Source organism: Oreochromis niloticus, linkage group LG15 (assembly GCF_001858045.2).
Source record: "Oreochromis niloticus isolate F11D_XX linkage group LG15, O_niloticus_UMD_NMBU, whole genome shotgun sequence".
Lineage (NCBI taxonomy): Eukaryota > Metazoa > Chordata > Actinopteri > Cichliformes > Cichlidae > Oreochromis > Oreochromis niloticus.
The window spans coordinates 27,333,115-27,352,470 of record NC_031980.2 but is presented as its reverse complement, the minus strand read 5'-3'; the positions used below and the strand labels follow the sequence as shown (position 1 = coordinate 27,352,470).

Sequence of the window (19,356 nt, the reverse complement as noted above, 5' to 3'; positions counted from 1 at the left end):
TTTTTTTTAGCAGCTTAATGATTTTTTTTCAAATTATTTTTAGAATTCTGGTCAAGGCTCCGCTACAGGCTGCGAAATCCCAAAGGTGATATAAGGATGACGGCTCACTACAGTTTTTGTTTGGTATATGAATAATTTGAGTTCAATTTTTTAATTCATTTAAAAGAGACCTTGAGCTAGGTGTCTTTCCTTTTTGTTATATTTTTTAAGAGTTCAAAATGTGTTCATTACATAAATAAAATTTTATTTTCTCTGTAGCACTTCATGGATTTCATAAGCAGCACACTTTAGGTGTTTATATAAAGCATAAAGGTAAAAAGCAATAACAGTGTTATCTTCATTTTAGATGTCAAAAAGTAATTGCGGCTCCCAGTGTTTTCTTTTCTGTGGAAACTGGGTCCAAATGGCTCTTTGGGTGTTAAAGGTTGCTGACCCCTGACATAATGGTTTCCCTAGCCCCTTACCCTAACCCTAACCATTAAAAATGAATGCCTAACCCCAACCCTTACCCTAAACCTAACCATAAACTAATTGTAACCCTGACACTAAAACCACATTTTGAGCCTCAAAAATGCCTTTAAATGGCTTCAAATTTGTGAGGACCAGTTTGTGTGTCTTCACAAGTGACTGTTGGTTCTCACAAGTATAGTAGAATGCAGATTGCGGTCCTCACAAAGATAGCTAGACAGGAACACACACACACACACACACACACACACACACACACACACACACACACACACACACACACACACACAAATGTTGAGTAGCAATCTAGGCAACTTGGAGGAATAAATCTATGAAAAATGTCACATCACATGGAGGAATGGTTTTTACACATAAAACATATGGACTGTTTTTTACTGGAGGCAGATGTTCTGGTGGGTTTCTAAAGTTGTTTTTGCAGAATTTGTACATGTGTTTTTATCATTTTATGGCTGTTTTTCAATCAGGATAGCTCGTGAAAATGGAAGACCAGAATTAGGATTTTGGTTTACACAGCTTTGTGTATGTATGTATTTGCATGTGTAATGTATGTATATATAGACACGTGTGTGTGTGTGTGTGTGTGTGTGTGTGTGTGTGTGATTTACATTGCTGTGCTTGAGAGTCACCATCTACCGGAACCAAATTCCTTGTATGTGTCTGCACATATACATGGCCAATAAACACAATTCTGATTCTGATTATTGAATTAGCCGAACTGCAGTCAGCTGAGACTGAAGAAGTCACTTGTATGAGCGATGAAAAGTTCCTCCCACTGAAAACGTTATGCCCAGATGAAAAGAATCAACCTTTTGTGTCAATTAATGTGGGTATTTTCAGATGTTGCTTTATTGTACAGTCCCAAGAACAAACCTGACTGCGCAAGTTGCAAGTTTTTTGGCATGAAAAAAAACCTCTTACAGGCAATGCTTCGATGGGTATTCAGAGTCAAAGCAACATCCACACGAATGCCAGAGAGAACACTACATTGTAAAGAGTTAATGTTCACTGGAGTACATATTATCACGCAAGAACATATTCTGTTCTACACAATCCTGAAAAACAGCTTGCTTTGCATGGCTGTTAGGAGTTCACACATTTCAGTGGCGCGCACACAGATGCACACAAACACAGATGTCCTGTGAGGAAAACACATTTTACTATTAATTGCATTGTTGGCCTCTGATGCCTATATGTCTGAATATAGCAAGGCTCCTCTTGCCACCATATTCCCATCCACTTTATTATAAAGGGATGAACCTGTAGCCAGTGGCATTGATAAAATTGTCTGAGTTGACATCAGAGTGATAACTGAGAAGAGAGATGACGAAAAGAGAAACTGGGATTTTGTGGCTTTTGAGTGTTTCCAATATTCATTTTTTGCTCAGCGTCAGCATCACACCAAGCATGCAGGCAAAACTGATGACAGCTTCTATAGCCTCTTCAAACTTCTTTAAATGCTACCGCAACCCATCCAACACATTGTCTCCTTTGCCTGTCACCTTTAGACAACTAGTGACATCATTTTGCAGAATTGAAATATTATGAACAAACTCCATCAGTTTATTAAGTGTACACTAGGCAGGTCCTTTTAACATCCTTCAGGCTACAAGCAAATAATTTTAGGGTGTGGTTAAGTCATGGTTAGAAACTAGAAGATGTTCCCTTTAAGTATGAAAAATAGGTGAATAATACATAAAAAGGGGGTAGGTGTGATGTAACTAGGACCCTTACGCTAAACAGGTCACTGATGACCTTAAACTGCTCTGCCTCTTAAAATGAAGGTAATTTTAAATTCCCCACTCCGTCTATCCCTCTCCAACCCATTCTCCCCTTCTTTTTCATTTCCTGTTTATACTTCCATGCTGCTCGCTTGCTTGTCAACTAAAGTAGCATTTCAAAGAGGCATCACCCTAATTGCTTGCAAATGAGTAGACATGGGGGGGATGCACACATACACCCACAAACACACATTACTGAACCCAGCAGAATATATTTGTCTTTCACACCCGGCAGGAGATGAAGGCAAGGGGAGACGGTGCATAAGTGAATTGGACGGGTCCCTGATGAGATGCTCAGTCTCGGACATTAGCAGTGGAGATAATTGGCTATCAGACAGAGTCCGTCATGGCTGCTGCAGCTTGTTTATGTCAGAAAGATAGGACTATGTGCAACTGTCTCTAAGTCTAGTGTTTGAGGTCACATCAGAGGACAGAGGGAGAGTTCAAATTGTCTGTGAATATAAATTCTTACCAAGAACTTTTCAGCATATCCTCAGAGTTAAAGTTCCCTTAGCTAAAACAAGGGAAGAAGCTTCTCGGATGAGAGGTGAAACGTCTTCAAGCAACTTAAAGAAGTCCAGACGCTTTTCTTTGCAAACTCCTTTGACTACGATGACCTGGATGACTGAGAACCTTCACAGACACTTAGCTAAAACATCTTTATCTTATATTTTAAATTTCTAAATTAATTTTCTATAATCTCTATATCTCTATATAAAATGTAATTTATATTTTAAGTTTCCTATAAATCCTTTAAAAAGTGGATTCCTCCATGCTTTTGCCTGTATCTGGAAGATATAACACACTACTACCATAGACGGTGGTGATTCTGTATCTAGAAGCCGTTTCCTAACCACCTGTTAACGTCCACCAGTGGACTTTGCAATCAAATGGGATTTTGCAGACCAATTTGAGAGCAGGTTATGTTCAAGATTAAAGATCAGCAGGTATCAAATTATCACCAACCAGTCCTCCGGAATATAGTGTCATCATTCCTCTAAGATCCCTCAGACCGTCGTTGTCCAGGAGGGTCTTAAGTCCTGGTGTTTATTTGATAAGCATCAGTGAATAATCTAGATTCTTAGACACAACTTTATTCATTTTTTAGCATCTCAGCATTTCTCAGAAGTATAGATGGGAAGTTTCATTCCAAGTTTCATCAATCTGCAGTAAACTAACTCTACAAATTGTGGATGAATTTCAGAATAATGTTCCTGAATGTAAAAATATGAACACTCTGGATATCTTGGCATTGACATGGCCCCATGAATTGGGGTCATGTAGGGTTAAAACAAACTCAGCCCTAACCCTCATCTGGTCACTGTTGATCTCATGGATGTGAAGAGCCTGAAAGGGACATGGCTGAAAATCAATATTGGATGACCGTAATCTTCATGTCCTCACCCAGCACTGCATTAGTAATAGGAATGATTCTGTCATGGAAATCACTGCATGGGCTCGGGATCAATTCCAAAGTCATTTACCATGCCATCCACAAATATGGGTTAAAGTTCCATCAAGCAAAGAAGAACTTATTGGTGAACATTATCCAGAAACATCACCATCTTCTCTGTGCCAAAGCTCATTTAAATGGGTTTGAGGCAAAGGGCAAACATTTCTGTGGTTCAGAAGAATCAAAATGTAAAATTCTTTTTTCAAAGATAAGGACGTGAACCAATCAGTTTGTTAGCAGCATTCAGTTCAAAAGCCTGCATCACTGAGGTTATGGGGATGCATTAGTGCCTATAGAACTGCCAGCTTGCACATCTGGAGGGCACCATCAATGCTGAAAGGCATTTACAGTTTTTAGAGCAATATGCTCCCATGCAGATCTTTTTGGGGAAAGGCTTGCGTATTTCAGCAAGATAATGACAAAGACCTAGACATGTTAAATGGACTGATTCATATAAAGCACTTCAGCACTCGAAGTGCTTTATACAACTTGCTTCATTCATCCATGCTTTTTTTTAAGTACTTTCTATCTAACATTCACACATATTCATAATCTGATGGATGTATCGGAGACCAACTTGGGGTTAGTATCTTGCCCAAGGATATGTGGATCAAACCACCAACCTTCCAATCAGTGTACCTCCTCAGCTGCAGCCACCCCAGGATTGTTGATCTTTCAACTTCCAGAATCAGATGGATATTAAATTCTCACCCCAACCGGTCATGGCAGATGGCCACCCCTCCCTGAGCCTGGTTCTGCCAGAGGTTTCTTCCTTTTAAAAGGGAGTTTCTCCTTCCCACTGTTGCCAAAGTGCTTGCTCATAGAGTGTCATATGATTGCTGGGTTTTTCTCTGTATGTATTATTGTAGGCTCTACCTTATAAAGCGCCTTGAGGCGACTGTTGTTGTGATTTGGCGCTGTAAATAAAATTCATTGAAATTGAATTGAATTAAATTGATGTATAAACTCTGAAGAGTTCATTGAGAGCAGATTTTGGTGAGTTTTTCAAAGAGTAGTCAAATAATTATGAGTATAAACAACATCTATCTGTAGAGGTAAAGTCCCATGAAACTTTTTGGGGAATTAGGTTCTTAACACCTAAATGCTATAGAGATACAGTGGCCACCTTCATTTTCCCACCATGTTTTATGTATGTCCTACACTCTCATCTCTCGCTGTTCTTGCAGTGGTGTTACCTCAGAGCTGTTTGCAGCCTCCAACCCAGGAACCTCTGGTTTCATTATTTACAGCGCAGACATAAATTAATCATTTTCCAGAAGGAACCTCTGTTGCAGTCTGTACTTCTTAAAAATAATAATCAAATATTCATGTTTACATCCTCATCAGTTGTAGGAAATGATATATTGGTGTTCAGAGTTAGAACAACATTTCTGCTTCTGACCAGTGATTTACCAGTGAGCCAGATCCACTCAGAGTAGTGTATTATTTCATGACGACAATTTATTTTAAGGTCTGCAATATGATAAAATAAATGTACACTCCTCTCAGTGGGTTCTTGCTTGGGTTGTGCAATAAATGACCTGTTGTAAAAAATCAAGAAGTTCAGACAAAACCATAGCTTCCCCACAATACATCAGTGTGACAATGAGGGACCAATTGGTGACACAGCTGCATTTGACTGTCATCGATCAGGTCTTTGAGGATTATCCTCTGAGGTCTTATTCAGAGAGTGCATACTTCTCTTCTCTTACTTCTATGTATGGGTGAAAGAATGTAACTAGTCCTGGCACTGGACAGCAATAGTTATGTCAAATATCTCATAACACAGAATTTTTTACACATTGATATGATATTGATACATATGAGATATCACTGGCATATTTTAAGTATATGGAGCTCATGTCAGGGTGACTTGCTTAATGAAATAGGAAACTGGATTAATACATACAATAGTACTGAACCTGGTAAGTTACCAACAAATCTAGCTACAGTGATTTCACTTTTTCTGTTAATTGACTATATTCTAATAATAAACAATTCATAATAAGATTAAGAATACTATTAATAATGTTGTTGTTACTAATGAATAGCTCAAGTTCTGAACTAAAATTACATTCACAAAATGAAAGTTCAACACTTCAAACAAATTTCAGTGAATATAAGAATCAAAGTTAAGCCTCGGGATGAATACAAATCATATTTCATGGTGTTGCTGTGTGTTTGAAATAACTCACTGCCAGAACGGACAGAAGCCACTTCTCACTGCCTCTGCGTGCGCACACACACACACACACACACACACACACACACACACACACACACACACACACACACACACAAACACAAACTCAGGCAAGGATTCTCGCTGACACATTTTTGCAGAAAAATCTAATTCATGTGCTCCCCACCTGCAGTAAGGATTAAAAAATGTGGTATAAAAAATGTGCAGGTAGGTTAAAAACCGCAAAGGGCTTAAATTTAGGTCAAACTATGCTGTAAACAGATGCAGAGACTGCCCGTGGCTTTCAGTATGTGAGGAAGGATGACAATAAGCAGCGCTGCAGAGCAATGTTCATAAACGCTGTATTCATAGGCACCCGAGTGTTTTTTCACTCCAGTTATTTCAGCTCATTTTCATGCATTTTAATACCCTTTTTCTCATGTGGTAACTAAATATCGGTTCAGCTTTTGACATGCTACCTTTTATGTTCTGCACGTGGATAAATATTCTTTCATATACTTCGTCATTCCCACAGAGCCTCTGTTGTTGACATTTGCAGGCGGTTTATGAGGTGCACAGATAAACTCAAAATGACTGTCCACAAGCACAAGCGGGCTGACACTCGGGTCAATACATGATTTATAAGCAGTCAGTTTTGCATTGCCCCCCTGTGGAATTGCAGCACCGCCAGTCAAATACAGGTTGCGTCATCCATAGGAATTGATTAATATTTGATCATGATGTTAAAAGCAGTGGTGAAATAGCTGCTTTTAGAGTCAGCATTGTGGTGAGTGCTGATTTAAGCATCTTACAGATTAATATACAAGCTGAGACCACTCAAATATTAAAACTTATATAAACAAAGTAGCAGCCACCGTTACTGCTGGGAGAAAGTTCCACAAGTCAGCTATGTATGAATGAATAACTTTCTCTACCAATGTGGAGAAAAAATGAACATAGTGTAGGAGAACCTGATCCCCAGACCAGACGTTTCCTAAATGTTCAACTGCGTACAAGTACTTTAAAACTGTGATGTATTTCTTGAGTAGATAAAATTCAAATGTTTTCAGAATTTATATGTTACCCACCATTACCACGTATCACAGGAGCATCAACTGAAGCCAAAATGCACAGACTTCCTCCAGTTCTTCCAGGGTGGATACCCAGGTCAAATAAAAGACATAATTTGTCCACTATATCCAGGACTGCCCTCCCAGTTTTACATAACTGAAACACATGAGAGCTTCCAGGAGACATTCTGGCTTTCGATTTGGGGGATCAGAGACTCTCCTCTGATCCTGAATGAGTGAGTTATCTACTATTCTCTTAGGGTAAGGCTAGATGGAGGAAGCAATTAGAAATAAGTGAATGTGAATTGTCTTCAGCTCTCTCTTCAACACAAGTGTTAAATTCATTGACCAATAATTTTCTCCAACAGATTTTTCTGTTAAAGGAAAATGAGCACATCTTAATTCAGTCATCCGTCTATCCTTTTCCGCTTATCCAATTCAGGGTCGTGGGCTGGGCTGGAGCCTATCCCAGCTGTGATAAGGCAAGAGGCAGGGTACACCCTGGAAAGATTGTCAGTCTGTCACAGGGCTAACACAGATGGGCCATTTAGAATAACCAGTTAACCTAATCCCTAACTGCAGTCCAAAGACTGTAGGGGGAAGCTGGAGTACCTGGAGAAAACTCAGACAAACAAGAACATGCAAACTCAACACAGAAAGTCCCCAATGGACCTTCTTGCTGTGAGGCAACAGTGCTAATCACCACACCACCGTGCTTCCCCACATTATCTCAAAATTTTTAAGTAAACTTTTTAAAGGTCATTACTAATTCTGTGCAGTAGCTCATTTGGGATAACCATTGATTTTTCACCTTCAGCACTGGCTCTCAAAAGAAGGGCAACTTAACAGTGCAAGGAAAAATGTGCAGTATTTCTGTAGTTTCATGTTTCATCATAACTTTTTCGTTTGCTCCTCTTACAGAGGGAGAGACTGCGAAACATCGAGAGGATTTGCAACTTGCTGAGGAAGGTAAGCAGTGAACAACATGTTTCATTCATCTTGTGCAAGTCCTATACATGGTCAGAAACAAAGCAAATTGGAGACTGGTAGGGAAGTGCATAGAACAGGGGTCTGCAACCTTTTCCACCCAAAGAGCCACTTGGACCCGGTTTCCACGCAAAAGAAAACACTGGGAGCCGCAAATACTTTTTGACATCTAAAATGAAGATAACACTGTATATATTGTTTTCTACCTTTGTCTGAAGAACTAAGGTGTGCTGCTTATGAAATCCATGAAGTGCTACAGAGAAAATTACATTTTATTTATGTAATCAACACATTTTGAACTCTTAAAGAAATATAACAAAAGCAAAGACACCCAGCTGAACTAAAATGATCCATGTAGCAAACAAAAACTGTTGTGAGCCGCCTCCCTTATATCTCCTTTGGGCTTTTGGAGCCTTGACCTGACTATTAAAAAATAATTGGTAAAAAAAGCTCTATGCTGCTGAAAAATGAAAAATAGATATTTGCAAAATTCTGCCTAAATATGTATTTTACCTTGTTAATGCGTGCGGCGGGGGCGTGGTCTGCAGCGCCGCTGCAGGGGAGGCGGACGCACCTGAGTGGCACCCGCAATCACGCCTCGCCGCCTTAAAGTCTGTGCTCTCTCTGCTGTTGTTGTTGGTGGTGGTGTGTGTCGGGCTGTGAGCTGCGAAGCTACAGCCGGCTGTATGCGTACAGCAGCCATGTGTGAAAAGTGGTCAATAAAGAGATGCTGAAAAGCGCGTTCATGCAAACATCGTCGGGTCTGCCGTGATGTGTTTACAATGGGACTTCTGCTCCTGGACCTCTGCTCACAGCGTCTGCTAATCGGTGCTGTGCGAAGTTAGTTCACGCAGGACTATAAGCTGTCATCTGTCGTCTGTGAGGCGTGAGCAGTGTTTGTCTTTAACATAGTTCACGGTGGAGCTGCTGACATAATGTGGATCCGAAGATCCATAATTGGCCTACCTGGGGTTAAAAGTCTCGATAAATGCACGGTGTTTCGGCGGGAATACCGGCTTCCGCGAGTGTGACGCTTATATTGAGCGAGGAAAAAATAATAGAATATAATTTTATATTTATATTTCAATATCACAATAATCTTCCAATTTAGAACTACAAGTTTAAAAGAACTAACATAAATAAAATACACTTCAGCGAAATACTTCTAATTTATTTTCCCAAACCACGCAGAGCCGCACTATAAGGACTAAAGAGCCGCATGCGGCTCCGGAGCCGCGGGTTGCCGACCCGTGGCATAGAATAAGAGGGAAAGAAGAAATGCATCTTGCAGTGAAAATTCCGTTTTCAGGTGATATCTGATACAATGTATCCGGAAAGTATTCACAGCGCTTGACTTGTTCCACATCTTTTTCATGTAACAGCTTTATTCCAAAGTGGAATCAATTCATTTTCCCCTCGAAACTCTACACAATACCCCCTGATAAGATAAGATAAGATAAGATAAGATAAGATAAGATAAGATAAGATAACCTTTATTAGTCCCACACGTGGGAAATTTGTTTTGTCACAGCAGGAAGTGGACAGTGCAAAAGTTGTGAAGGGAAAATTAGAATAAAATAAGATAAGAATAAATACAGTACACAACTGTACAGAATAGAATAAAATAAAATACTATATACAGTAGAATAAAATAGAATAAAATATACAATAAGATAAAAATAGAATACAAATGCTATATACAACTGAGTAAAAATACAACGATGCCAGAAAGGATTATTGCACATTAGTATTATTGCACATGTGTGGATGTGTGTGTTAGATCAGTCAAAGTCTTTATTGTGGAGTCTGACAGCAGTGGGGAGGAAAGACCTGCGAAATCTCTCCGTCCCACACCGTGGGTGCCGCAGTCTCCCACTGAAGGAGCTGCTCAGTGCTGTCACAGTCTCATGCATGGGGTGGGAGATGTTGTCCATCAGGGATGACAGCTTAGCCACCATTCTCCTGTCACTCACCACCTCCACTGGGTCCAGAGGGCATCCTAGAACAGAGCTGGCCCTTCGGATCAGCCTGTTCAGTCTCTTCCTGTCCCCAGCGGAGATGTTGCCGCCCCAGCAGACCACACCATAAAAGATGGCTGAGGCCACCACAGAGTCATAGAAGGTCTTCAGGAGTGGGCCCTCCACTCCAAACGACCTGAGTCTCCGCAGCAGGTACAGCCTGCTCTGCCCTTTCCTGTAGAGGGCGTCTGAGTTATGAGTCCAGTCCAGTTTGCTGTTCAGATGAACACCAAGGTACCTGTAGCTGTCCACAGCCTCGATGTCCATACCTTGGATGTTCAGTGGTTGCAGTGGAGGATGTTTGTGCCTGCGGAAGTCTACCACCAGCTCCTTGGTTTTATTGGCATTGATCTGGAGGTAGTTCAGCTGGCACCAGTCCACAAAGTCCTGAGTCAGTCCTCTGTACTCCTTGTCGTCCCCATCAGTGATGAGGCCGACTATTGCAGAGTCATCAGAGAACTTCTGCAGGAAGCACTGGGTGGAGTTGTGGGAGAAGTCTGCAGTGTAGATGGTGAAGAGGAACGGAGCCAGAACCGTTCCCTGTGGGGCCCCCATACTGCAGACGACCCTGTCCGACACACAGCCCTGAGTCCTCACATACTGTGGTCGGTCGGTGAGGTAGTCCAAAATCCAGGTAGTGAGGTGATGGTCCACTCCAGAGTTCTCCAGCTTGTCCTTCAGAACCGAGGGAAGAATAGTGTTGAAGGCACTGGAGAAATCGAAGAACATGATTCTCACAGTGCTCCCAGCGGTCTCCAGGTGAGTGAGGGAACGATGTAGGAGGTGGATGATGGCATCATCCGCTCCAATGCCAGGCTGGTAGGCAAACTGAAGTGGGTCCAGTGATGAGCTCACAAGGCGCCGAAGCTGAGCCAGGACCAACCGCTCCAGGGTCTTCATCAGGTGGGATGTCAGAGCCACCGGCCTGTAGCTGTTGAGGTCCTTGGGGCGTGAAGTCTTTGGCACTGGTACAACACAGGAGGTTTTCCAGAGCTGTGGGACTCTCCCCAGCCTCAGGCTCAGGTTGAAGAGGTGCTCCATCACACCACACAGATGGTCCGCGCAGGACCTGACGACCCTCGAGCTGATGCCATCTGGACCCGCTGCCTTCTTGCCATTAATCCTCCTCAGTTCCCTCCTAACCTGGGTGGTTGAGAGAGACAGGCTGGAGCCTTGTGTTGAGTGTGTATTGGATGCTGTTGTTGGGGGTGGAGAGGGGTGAGCAGGGTGAATAGAGGAGGTGTGAAGTGTCTGAGGTGTCAGAGGTGCAACAGCAGCAGTGGGGGTGGGTGAGTCTGCAGCCGATGTTGGAGACTGCCTCATGGCTGAATCAAATCTGTTGAAGAAATGATTCAGTTCATTTGCCCACCTCACATCCCTCCCAGGCAGAGAGTTCTGATGTTTGTGGCCTGAGATGGTTCTGAGGCCTCTCCAGACTTCACCAACGTTATTTTGCTGAAGCTGGTTCTCCATCTTTTGCCTGTAGCTGTCCTTCCCATTCCTTATCAGTCCCCTCAACTCTCTCTGCACCCTTTTCAACTCCTCTTTGTCTTTGGATTTGAAGGCCCTCCTCTTCTGCTTGAGGACAGCTTTAATTTCTGGGGTAATCCATGGTTTGTTGTTGGAGAAACACCGTACAGTCGTGGTAGGTACGGTGTTATCCACACAGAAATTAATATAGTCAGTAATGCATGTAGTAAGGCTGTCGATGTCCTCTCCGTGGTCGTCACAGATCACCTCCCACACAGTGGACTCAAAACAATCCTTAAGAGCCTCCTCGCTCTCCTCCGACCATCTCTGTACTGTGCGGGTGGCTGGTGGCTCCCTGCGCACTAAGGGCTCATACACAGGGACAAGGTGCACCAGGTTGTGATCAGATCTGCCCAGGGGAGGGAGAGGTGATGAACTGTATGCCTCTTCAGCATTGGCATACAGTAAGTCCAGTGTTTTATTGTCTCTGGTTGGGCAGGTCACATACTGGGTGAAGGTGGGCAGTGTGGAGTCCAGTGAGGCATGATTAAAGTCCCCTGATATTATGAGAAGGGCTCTCGGAGATTGTGTTTGCAGTCTGCTAACCACTGAGTGGAGAGAGTCACAGGCTGTATCCGCGTTGGCCGAGGGGGGGACATACGCTGTTATCGCGATAACATGCGAGAATTCCTGGGGCAGGTAGTACGGACGCATGCTAACGGCTAACAGCTCAATGTCTCTGCTGCAGAGTTGTTCTTTTACAGTGATATGCCCAGGGTTACACCATCTGTCATTCACAAACACTGCCAGTCCCCCTCCTTTCCTCTTACCGCTCTCTCTCGTCCTGTCCGCTCGCAGCAGCTGGAATCCCGGTAGTGTCACGCTCGTGTCCGGAGTTAGCGGTGTTAGCCACGACTCCGTTAGCATCATGATGCTACATTGCCGGTACTCCCTCTGTGACCAGGTTAGCGACGTAAGCTCATCCATCTTATTGGGCAAACATCTTACATTTCCAATAATTACAGAAGGAAGAGATGGTCGATAACGTCTCCTTCTCGGGCGACGGCGCTCCTTCCCAGCATGACACCCCCGTCTTTTCCTCCTCAGCTCGCTGGGAATGTCGGGTCTGTCCGCCGGCAGTACCACTGCGGGATGCAGCGCTAACAGCTGATCCTTACTGTAAACAAAGGATCCCTGCTCTGGGTCCCCAGACACGGGTGAAAAAAGTAGAAAAAAACTAAGAAAAACGACCAGAACTAGCACAAAACGGTAGAACATGGTTGCAGAGTCTAATTACTAATACGTTAGTTATAAAAACTTACGAGAAGAAAAAGATAAGAAAGAAAGAAACTCAGAATGAGCAGAGCTGCTGTAACAGGCTGCCGCACACGGGGGGCGCCGGAAGTTAATCAAAGGGCTTGTTTTCACTGTGATGACACAGTGAAAAACCTTTGCTTGAAATTCTTAAATATTTATTGAAAATAGAAAGCAAAAATAAATTGTGTACATAAGTATTAAAAGCCTTTGCCATGACACTCTAAACTAAGCTCAGGTGCATCCTGTTTCCACCGATCATCTGTCAGATTTTTCTACAACTTCATGGATGTCCACATGTGATAAATACAGCAGATTGGAATAGATTTGGGAAGCCACACGCCTGCCTATATGTTGTCCCATAGTCGCCAGTGCCTGTCAGAGCATGTATATAATATATTTTTTGGTTTCCAGGGTTGTGCATCAATGTTTTACAGGTTTTAAATGAATTTTTCAATTTGAACAAGGATGCTTTGTTTATTATCTTTCCTCACAATGTACTCAAATCAAATGGGAGACACACATTGAAAGGTTCTGCATTGTGTTTTGCAGAGCTGTGCTGTCTGTTTCAGGTTTTGTGTGCCTTGAGGGCTCAGTATGAGGTGGAGAGAACTTCTCTTCCCAGCTTCAGTTTGGCATCTGTTTCTCCCTCCACCCCTCTGAAACTCAAACCACATACTGTCTGAATTTGTGCGTGCAAGCGTGTGTTTGTGCATATGTTTGTATCATGCTGGAGGTTCACTGGCTGAACAGCTGATCTTGTTAATCCCAGCGCCCAGCTCCTGCACTAGTCCCCGGGGAGGACATTTTCCCCTACAGATCATATGCTGAGATGGATATACACACTGACATACTTACACAGACATCCAGACATGCTGTGCTTGGAGCTTTGACATACTGTGCAGGTAACAGTGAAGGTTGCTGGACATCATAGGCTGTTTAAAAAAAATGGATGTAGCTTGTGGATCTAAAAGGGCTAGCAGGGGTGTATGTGCTGCGGTTGCAAAAACAAGTGTAGTTGTATAGAATGACCCTTAGTACAATACTTTTCCTTAGTCACTGTGATTTATTTATTCTCTTAAATAAATGCATATTTTATAAATTATGATTGTCAAATTCCATATTGTCAATTAATTTCCAGAAGGACAATAAACCAGTGGTATGCTGTATAGGGCAGGCTTATTCTACGGTTGACAAGCCGCTACTGTAAGATCACTCATTGTCCCTTTTTGTATATAAATCTTACGCACCATGTGAGAGAATATTGCTAGGATTTTGTTATGATAGCATAGTAACAATAAAGACTGTTGAATCTTCAGTCTTAAGGTGGAAACTCTATAAAAGGGCTTGTTTTTAACTAAATCCAATGCCTACACTGCCATTAGTGACCTTGGTGCATGATAAAAAAGTAATGAATCATAGTATAAAGCCTTGAATGGCCACAGAGGCCTAATACAAGCAGAGATATCTCAAAAAAGTGGTAAAATCCATAGAGTGACAAATGTATTTAATCTGTCAATACATAAATCATCATTTTGTCTAACCCTTATTCAGCATATGAGGTGACTGACGATTATCCACTGGCTAAAGAACTAAAGCAAAGAGAAGCAGCAGGAGAAGAAATTCCTGCCAAGTGCCTCAGGCGACAGCTTCTTATTTCATACATTCAGACAGAATCACACATTATGAGTTACACGCTTTAAGAAACTATATTTCACTGTGTTGCATACCATGCCTGTCAGCATGATTGCCTAAGGTCCTGATGCATGAGGATCTGCTGCATTGTGGTGCTTTTTAAATCCTTTTTTGAGAGCTCTTCTTTCCCCTTCGAAAACTGTTCAGTTCACACCGACTGGCACGCTCACAGCATGCTGGTCCTGACTGATTTGGTTAAAAGCTTTGGCTGTATTTCTTTATGTTGGCATATGCACTTGGTAGTTTTCACTGCACACATTCACAAGCAGGCACATGGACACGTGCCATTTTTGTTCTCAATGGAGTGTGTTGTGTTTGATGGGTTTTGGATGACTGGAAACCCATGTAGATGACAATAGCTTGAGGGGATGTACTGTGTTCTTGTGTGTGTGTGTGTGTGTGTGTGTGTGTGTGTGTGTGTGTTCATTAGATGTGCTTTCTTGTGTCTGCGTTGTCACAGCAACTAAGCAAACCTGAGCATACTCATTAGTGCTCTTCCTTTATTTTTGGGTCTGTCTTGGGCCTTTCTTCTCTCTCTCCTCTATTTTAGCATTATTCTACCTTTCTCTTTTTTATCCCTCTCACTCTAGTCTCTCCATCTCTCCTAGTCCACAGATTTACAAGTGTAATAATGAGAGAATGAGGTATTGCCGAATCGGCAAAGGCAATTTTTTCCATCCCTCTAGTAGGTACTCATCATAAATTAAGATAGTTTACAAATATCCAGGAATAGTTAATGCTATCAACACAATCAAAAGAAATAATGAATGTGATGTATCCCCCAAAAAAGCCCTGCATTCAGTTTTTGAGATTGGCTCAAAATTGTGTAATTAGATTTCAGATGATGGAACAGATTTGCTTAATACCAATTTTGTTGGAGCACAAGACAGGATGTCGATGGAAAAGGGGAATGACAGATATCCTAGTCAATGGGACAGTTAACAAAGGAAACTGTTGGAAAATGACTTAGTGCCATCAGCAAAACCTCCCTGATAGAACGTTTGCTCGGAAGCAACGAAAACAGGACCAAATGACTAAACTCTACAGTAGCGTTCACCCTGGAGACAGCTCCTAAAGCAAAGGAATAAATGATGAAAATAAGGTGTTCTAGACTGTAAAGATCAAAGCTGTTAATGCTAATGTTTGCCATGTGCTGATATATGCTGACAGTGGAAACTTCCTACCAGAGGAGCCGTTAAACTAAATAGCTGTGAAAGGGATGATGTGGATTGGCCTTTAATTGGAGATTATGTATCGGAATTTCAGGAGCAGGACCACGCCTCCAAACAAGCTCCTTCTGGTTGTCATCTATATAAGTTCCCCCAGTTCTGCAAGCTGTTCATTCTCGTTTACGTGCCCCACCCTCTCTCCCTCCTTGTTCTCGATTCTTTAACTTCTTCACTCCTATTTAGTACATGGGGATCTGCCAGGCCCGGGAGCCGTCGCCAGTCCCCTTCGAGCCCTTCCCCAAACCGCAGCTCAATTCATGTCCAAGCATTCACCTTTACCTACTAAAATGCTGTCAAACCTAAAATGAGGATGTGGGCCCAGCTAGTGAACTACTTTAATGTTATGATTAAACTGCCAACTCTTGAGCGATCGTGGCTCAAGAGTTGGCAGTTTGTCTTGTAATCGGAAGGTTGCCGGTTCGAGCCCCGGCTCCGACAGTCTCGGTCGTTGTCTCCTTGGGCAAGACACTTCACCCGCTGCCTACTGGTGGTGGTCGGAGGGCCTGGTGGCGCCAGTGTCCGGCAGCCTCGCCTCTGTCAGTGTGCCCCAGGGCGGCTGTGGCTACAATGTAGCTTGCCATCACCAGTGTGTGAATGGGTGGATGACTGAATGTGTAAAGCGCTATACAAATACAGGCCATTTACCATTTACCATGATGTTATGACTATGATGCTAGCTGTATGGTAGAGCTAAACAAACAGGTGGAGGTAGCTGGTCTATGTATAAATACAGTGAATGATAGAAAGAGAGAAAAGGGGGCTTTATTTTGCACTCACAGAGGGAAAAGAGAGGTTATACCAGCGCAGTGAGTCACTGCGAACTGTGTGCACACAGAGAAATGGAGGATTAACCCCACAGTATTTAACTAGAAAATTTGCATTTCCTGCGAAAATGCAGTGTGGATGCCTTAACGCTGAAGCTGTCTGCTGAAAAGCTGAAAAAGATGAAAAGTTACAAAAAGTTGTATGGTGGTGAAAAAAAAACATCACCCTGAGCTGGATTCGAACCTGGCCCTGCCAGACTCAAAGCAGCTACTCATCTCACTGACCCAAACTCATTTACACAAAGAAGAGGTGGAGAGACTGACAATTCTGCTGAAATTAGCAGAAGCTGCTGATAAGAGGTGAAAAGGCTGAAAATTTTGCAGAAAAGAGGTGAATCAGCAGAATTTCTGCAGAAAAGAGGCAAAGAAGCAGAACGTTGCGCTGAAAAGAGGTGAATGAGCAGAATTTCTGCTGAAAAGAGGCAGAACAACCTGGTTCTGCTCAAATTCACCAATCAGAGGTACTGCCTGTCTCTGCTTCATCAGGCTGTGTACTTGTATGTATTTCTGCCATGGAGCGTTAACAAGAATCTGAGGTCCATATTAGAAAAGCTGCTAAAATCATAAAACTTTGCAGAATTGTAATAAATTAGCAATATAAATTAGAGGTCTGTGATAGTGTATAAATTTGTAGTGAAAAAAAAAATGTTGAACAAGGTGGAATTGAACCCACGACCTTTGAGCTGCAGACCCATGTCATTACTGATTGCGCCACCTGGAAAGGGGGCAGGCGGCTAAAAAACAGAGACTTGAGCAGTGACAATTAGATCACGGTGAGAGGCGAAAAACGCAGTTTTTTGGAGTTACAAAACATCATGTAACTCAAAAACTAGGAGGGCTAGCAGCATAATTCTTGTACTGGCTGAATCAGCGGACTTTGGTGTACTTTGTCTGCGATTTTCATTGCTCTTTGTACCTCCGTCGCAGGGATATGACGAGAGAAGAAACGGCTTCATTTTCAGAGTTTGAAATCTGAGAGGAGGACAGATTTCCACCCCTCAAACAAACGTAATTCATTGCTTAACGGTAAGATAATTGTAAAAACTGCTTCCACTGTGAGTGTCAGCAGTGTCTGAAGATATATTGGCACAAGCCTCATGTCCTAACTTTGCTTTGTTAAGGAGATATGGCGATTTGAAAATGCCTCCCGTTACAGAATATCAGCTCTGAATTTCAAAACCTCCCCATAGACTTTGAATGGGGAGTTTTGAGACCTTGTGTCACTTCGAGCCAAATTGCGAAAAAACGGTAAATCTCACAATAAAGATAGTGACATTGTCTGAAAGCCAGCAAAAATACCTACGTTTTGATGTATAATTTGTGGGGGTTGAGTGGAAATTGAGCGAGTAGCAAGAAGTTGTTCGGACATGAAGAGAAAATTCAGAACGGACCAGCACTCACTCTGAGTTAATTGCACAGAATTGTGGAAGTTTCCCATTCATTTCAATGGGACAAATTAAAGGAAAAAAGTGTAATATTTTAAAAAGTATAATAGTAATAAACACCAAAAGTCATAGCAGTCGTTAGCAGAAAGAGCAGAACAGTTTAGAGTTTGAACGGAGAAAATCGGCTGAAAACTGAGGGAGTAGTTAAGTGCCAAAAAACGGAGCAACTAGAAGAATAAAGATAAAGAATAAAGAGAAACAGGAACACAATAGTGTGGATGCCTTTGAAGGCATCCACACAATTAGTGAACTTAATTTGACAGATCACCAAAAGAGGCAAAACTGTTTTTCTTATTATTGTGGCAACACTTTTTGACAAATATTTTATGTGTATTTTTATTATTTATTTTACACACACATAATGAAAACAATGCAATGATTTGCAAATCTTACAAATGCACATTTTATTCCAAATACAAAATAGAAAAAGTATCTAATGTTTAAGCAGAAAATATTACCTCAGTTTAAATTTAATGATGATCAACATGTCTGAAGGAATTTGGAATGGCATCAGTAAAAGACTGGAAGATTACAGTAAGTGATACTAGGAAGAAACATTTACAAATTGTGGAACAACATTTCAGAATAATGGCAGACAAGCGAATGCTTTTGGCAACATAGTGTATATTTTTACACAGCATTCCAACTTTTATGGAATTGGAGTTGTTTAAAGTAAAATTATGCTGATTTAGGTTAGCAATGCATCATGAAACAGGAATAGCAGATATATATTACATATTTTTGTTGTCTAAAAGCCTAGTGTGGGGGCATCTGGTATGAGGTGCCGTAAGGGACATTATTACTGAAACACTCTCACACACACTACTGAAATTTTCGCTCTCACACACACTACTGAAACGCTCTCACACACACTACTGAAAAACCAAGGCATTTCAGTTGAACAGGAAGGCTTTTCAGTTGAACAGGAAGACTTTTCAGTTGAACAGGAAGGCTTTTCAGTTGAACAGGAAGTTGTTTCTTGACAAGGAAACTGAAGGAAAAAGTGGTAGATTTCAAACAAACCACTACACAGATGTCTACTCAGCAACCTGCTAGTAGCCTAAGTGAAGCAGCTGCATTACTTAACAATATATAAGCCTCAGCATAAGTCAAAATTTAGAATAGCAGACGGGCATTATGCTGGTTAATTTTTTTGGCATATGTGCTTTTTGTCTTTTTTAGCAAAGAAAAAAATATCTTAAAATCATTAATAAAACCAGGAAGAGAAGGCTTAGCGTCCCTCCATTTAGCACAATGGATATGATTTTTACTCAAAAGTATGATGATGTTAATAATGTCTGAGACACCCAATGCTAGATGATCCATATAAAAAAAATTTATGATGTAATTCAAATAGTGGCACATCATTAATATTTAGGGAAATCCAATTTTTTAAGTTGCA

At 41.8% G+C, this 19,356-nt stretch overlaps 1 protein-coding gene across 5 annotated transcripts in view; it reads left to right on the top strand.

Moving 5' to 3' along the window:
- cnih3 (cornichon family AMPA receptor auxiliary protein 3) overlaps positions 1-19,356 on the top strand; it is a 159,716-nt gene that overhangs the window by 54,550 nt on the left and 85,810 nt on the right. For all 5 annotated transcript variants that reach the window (XR_002056632.2, XR_003214168.1, XM_005460249.4 and 2 more), the window contains exon 3: positions 7,894-7,941. Coding sequence is in view for 3 of the 5 variants with exons in the window: in XM_005460249.4 (XP_005460306.1) it covers positions 7,894-7,941 (48 nt within the window). In the remaining 2 variants the exon portion in view is untranslated. The remainder of the gene's footprint in view (positions 1-7,893; positions 7,942-19,356) is intronic.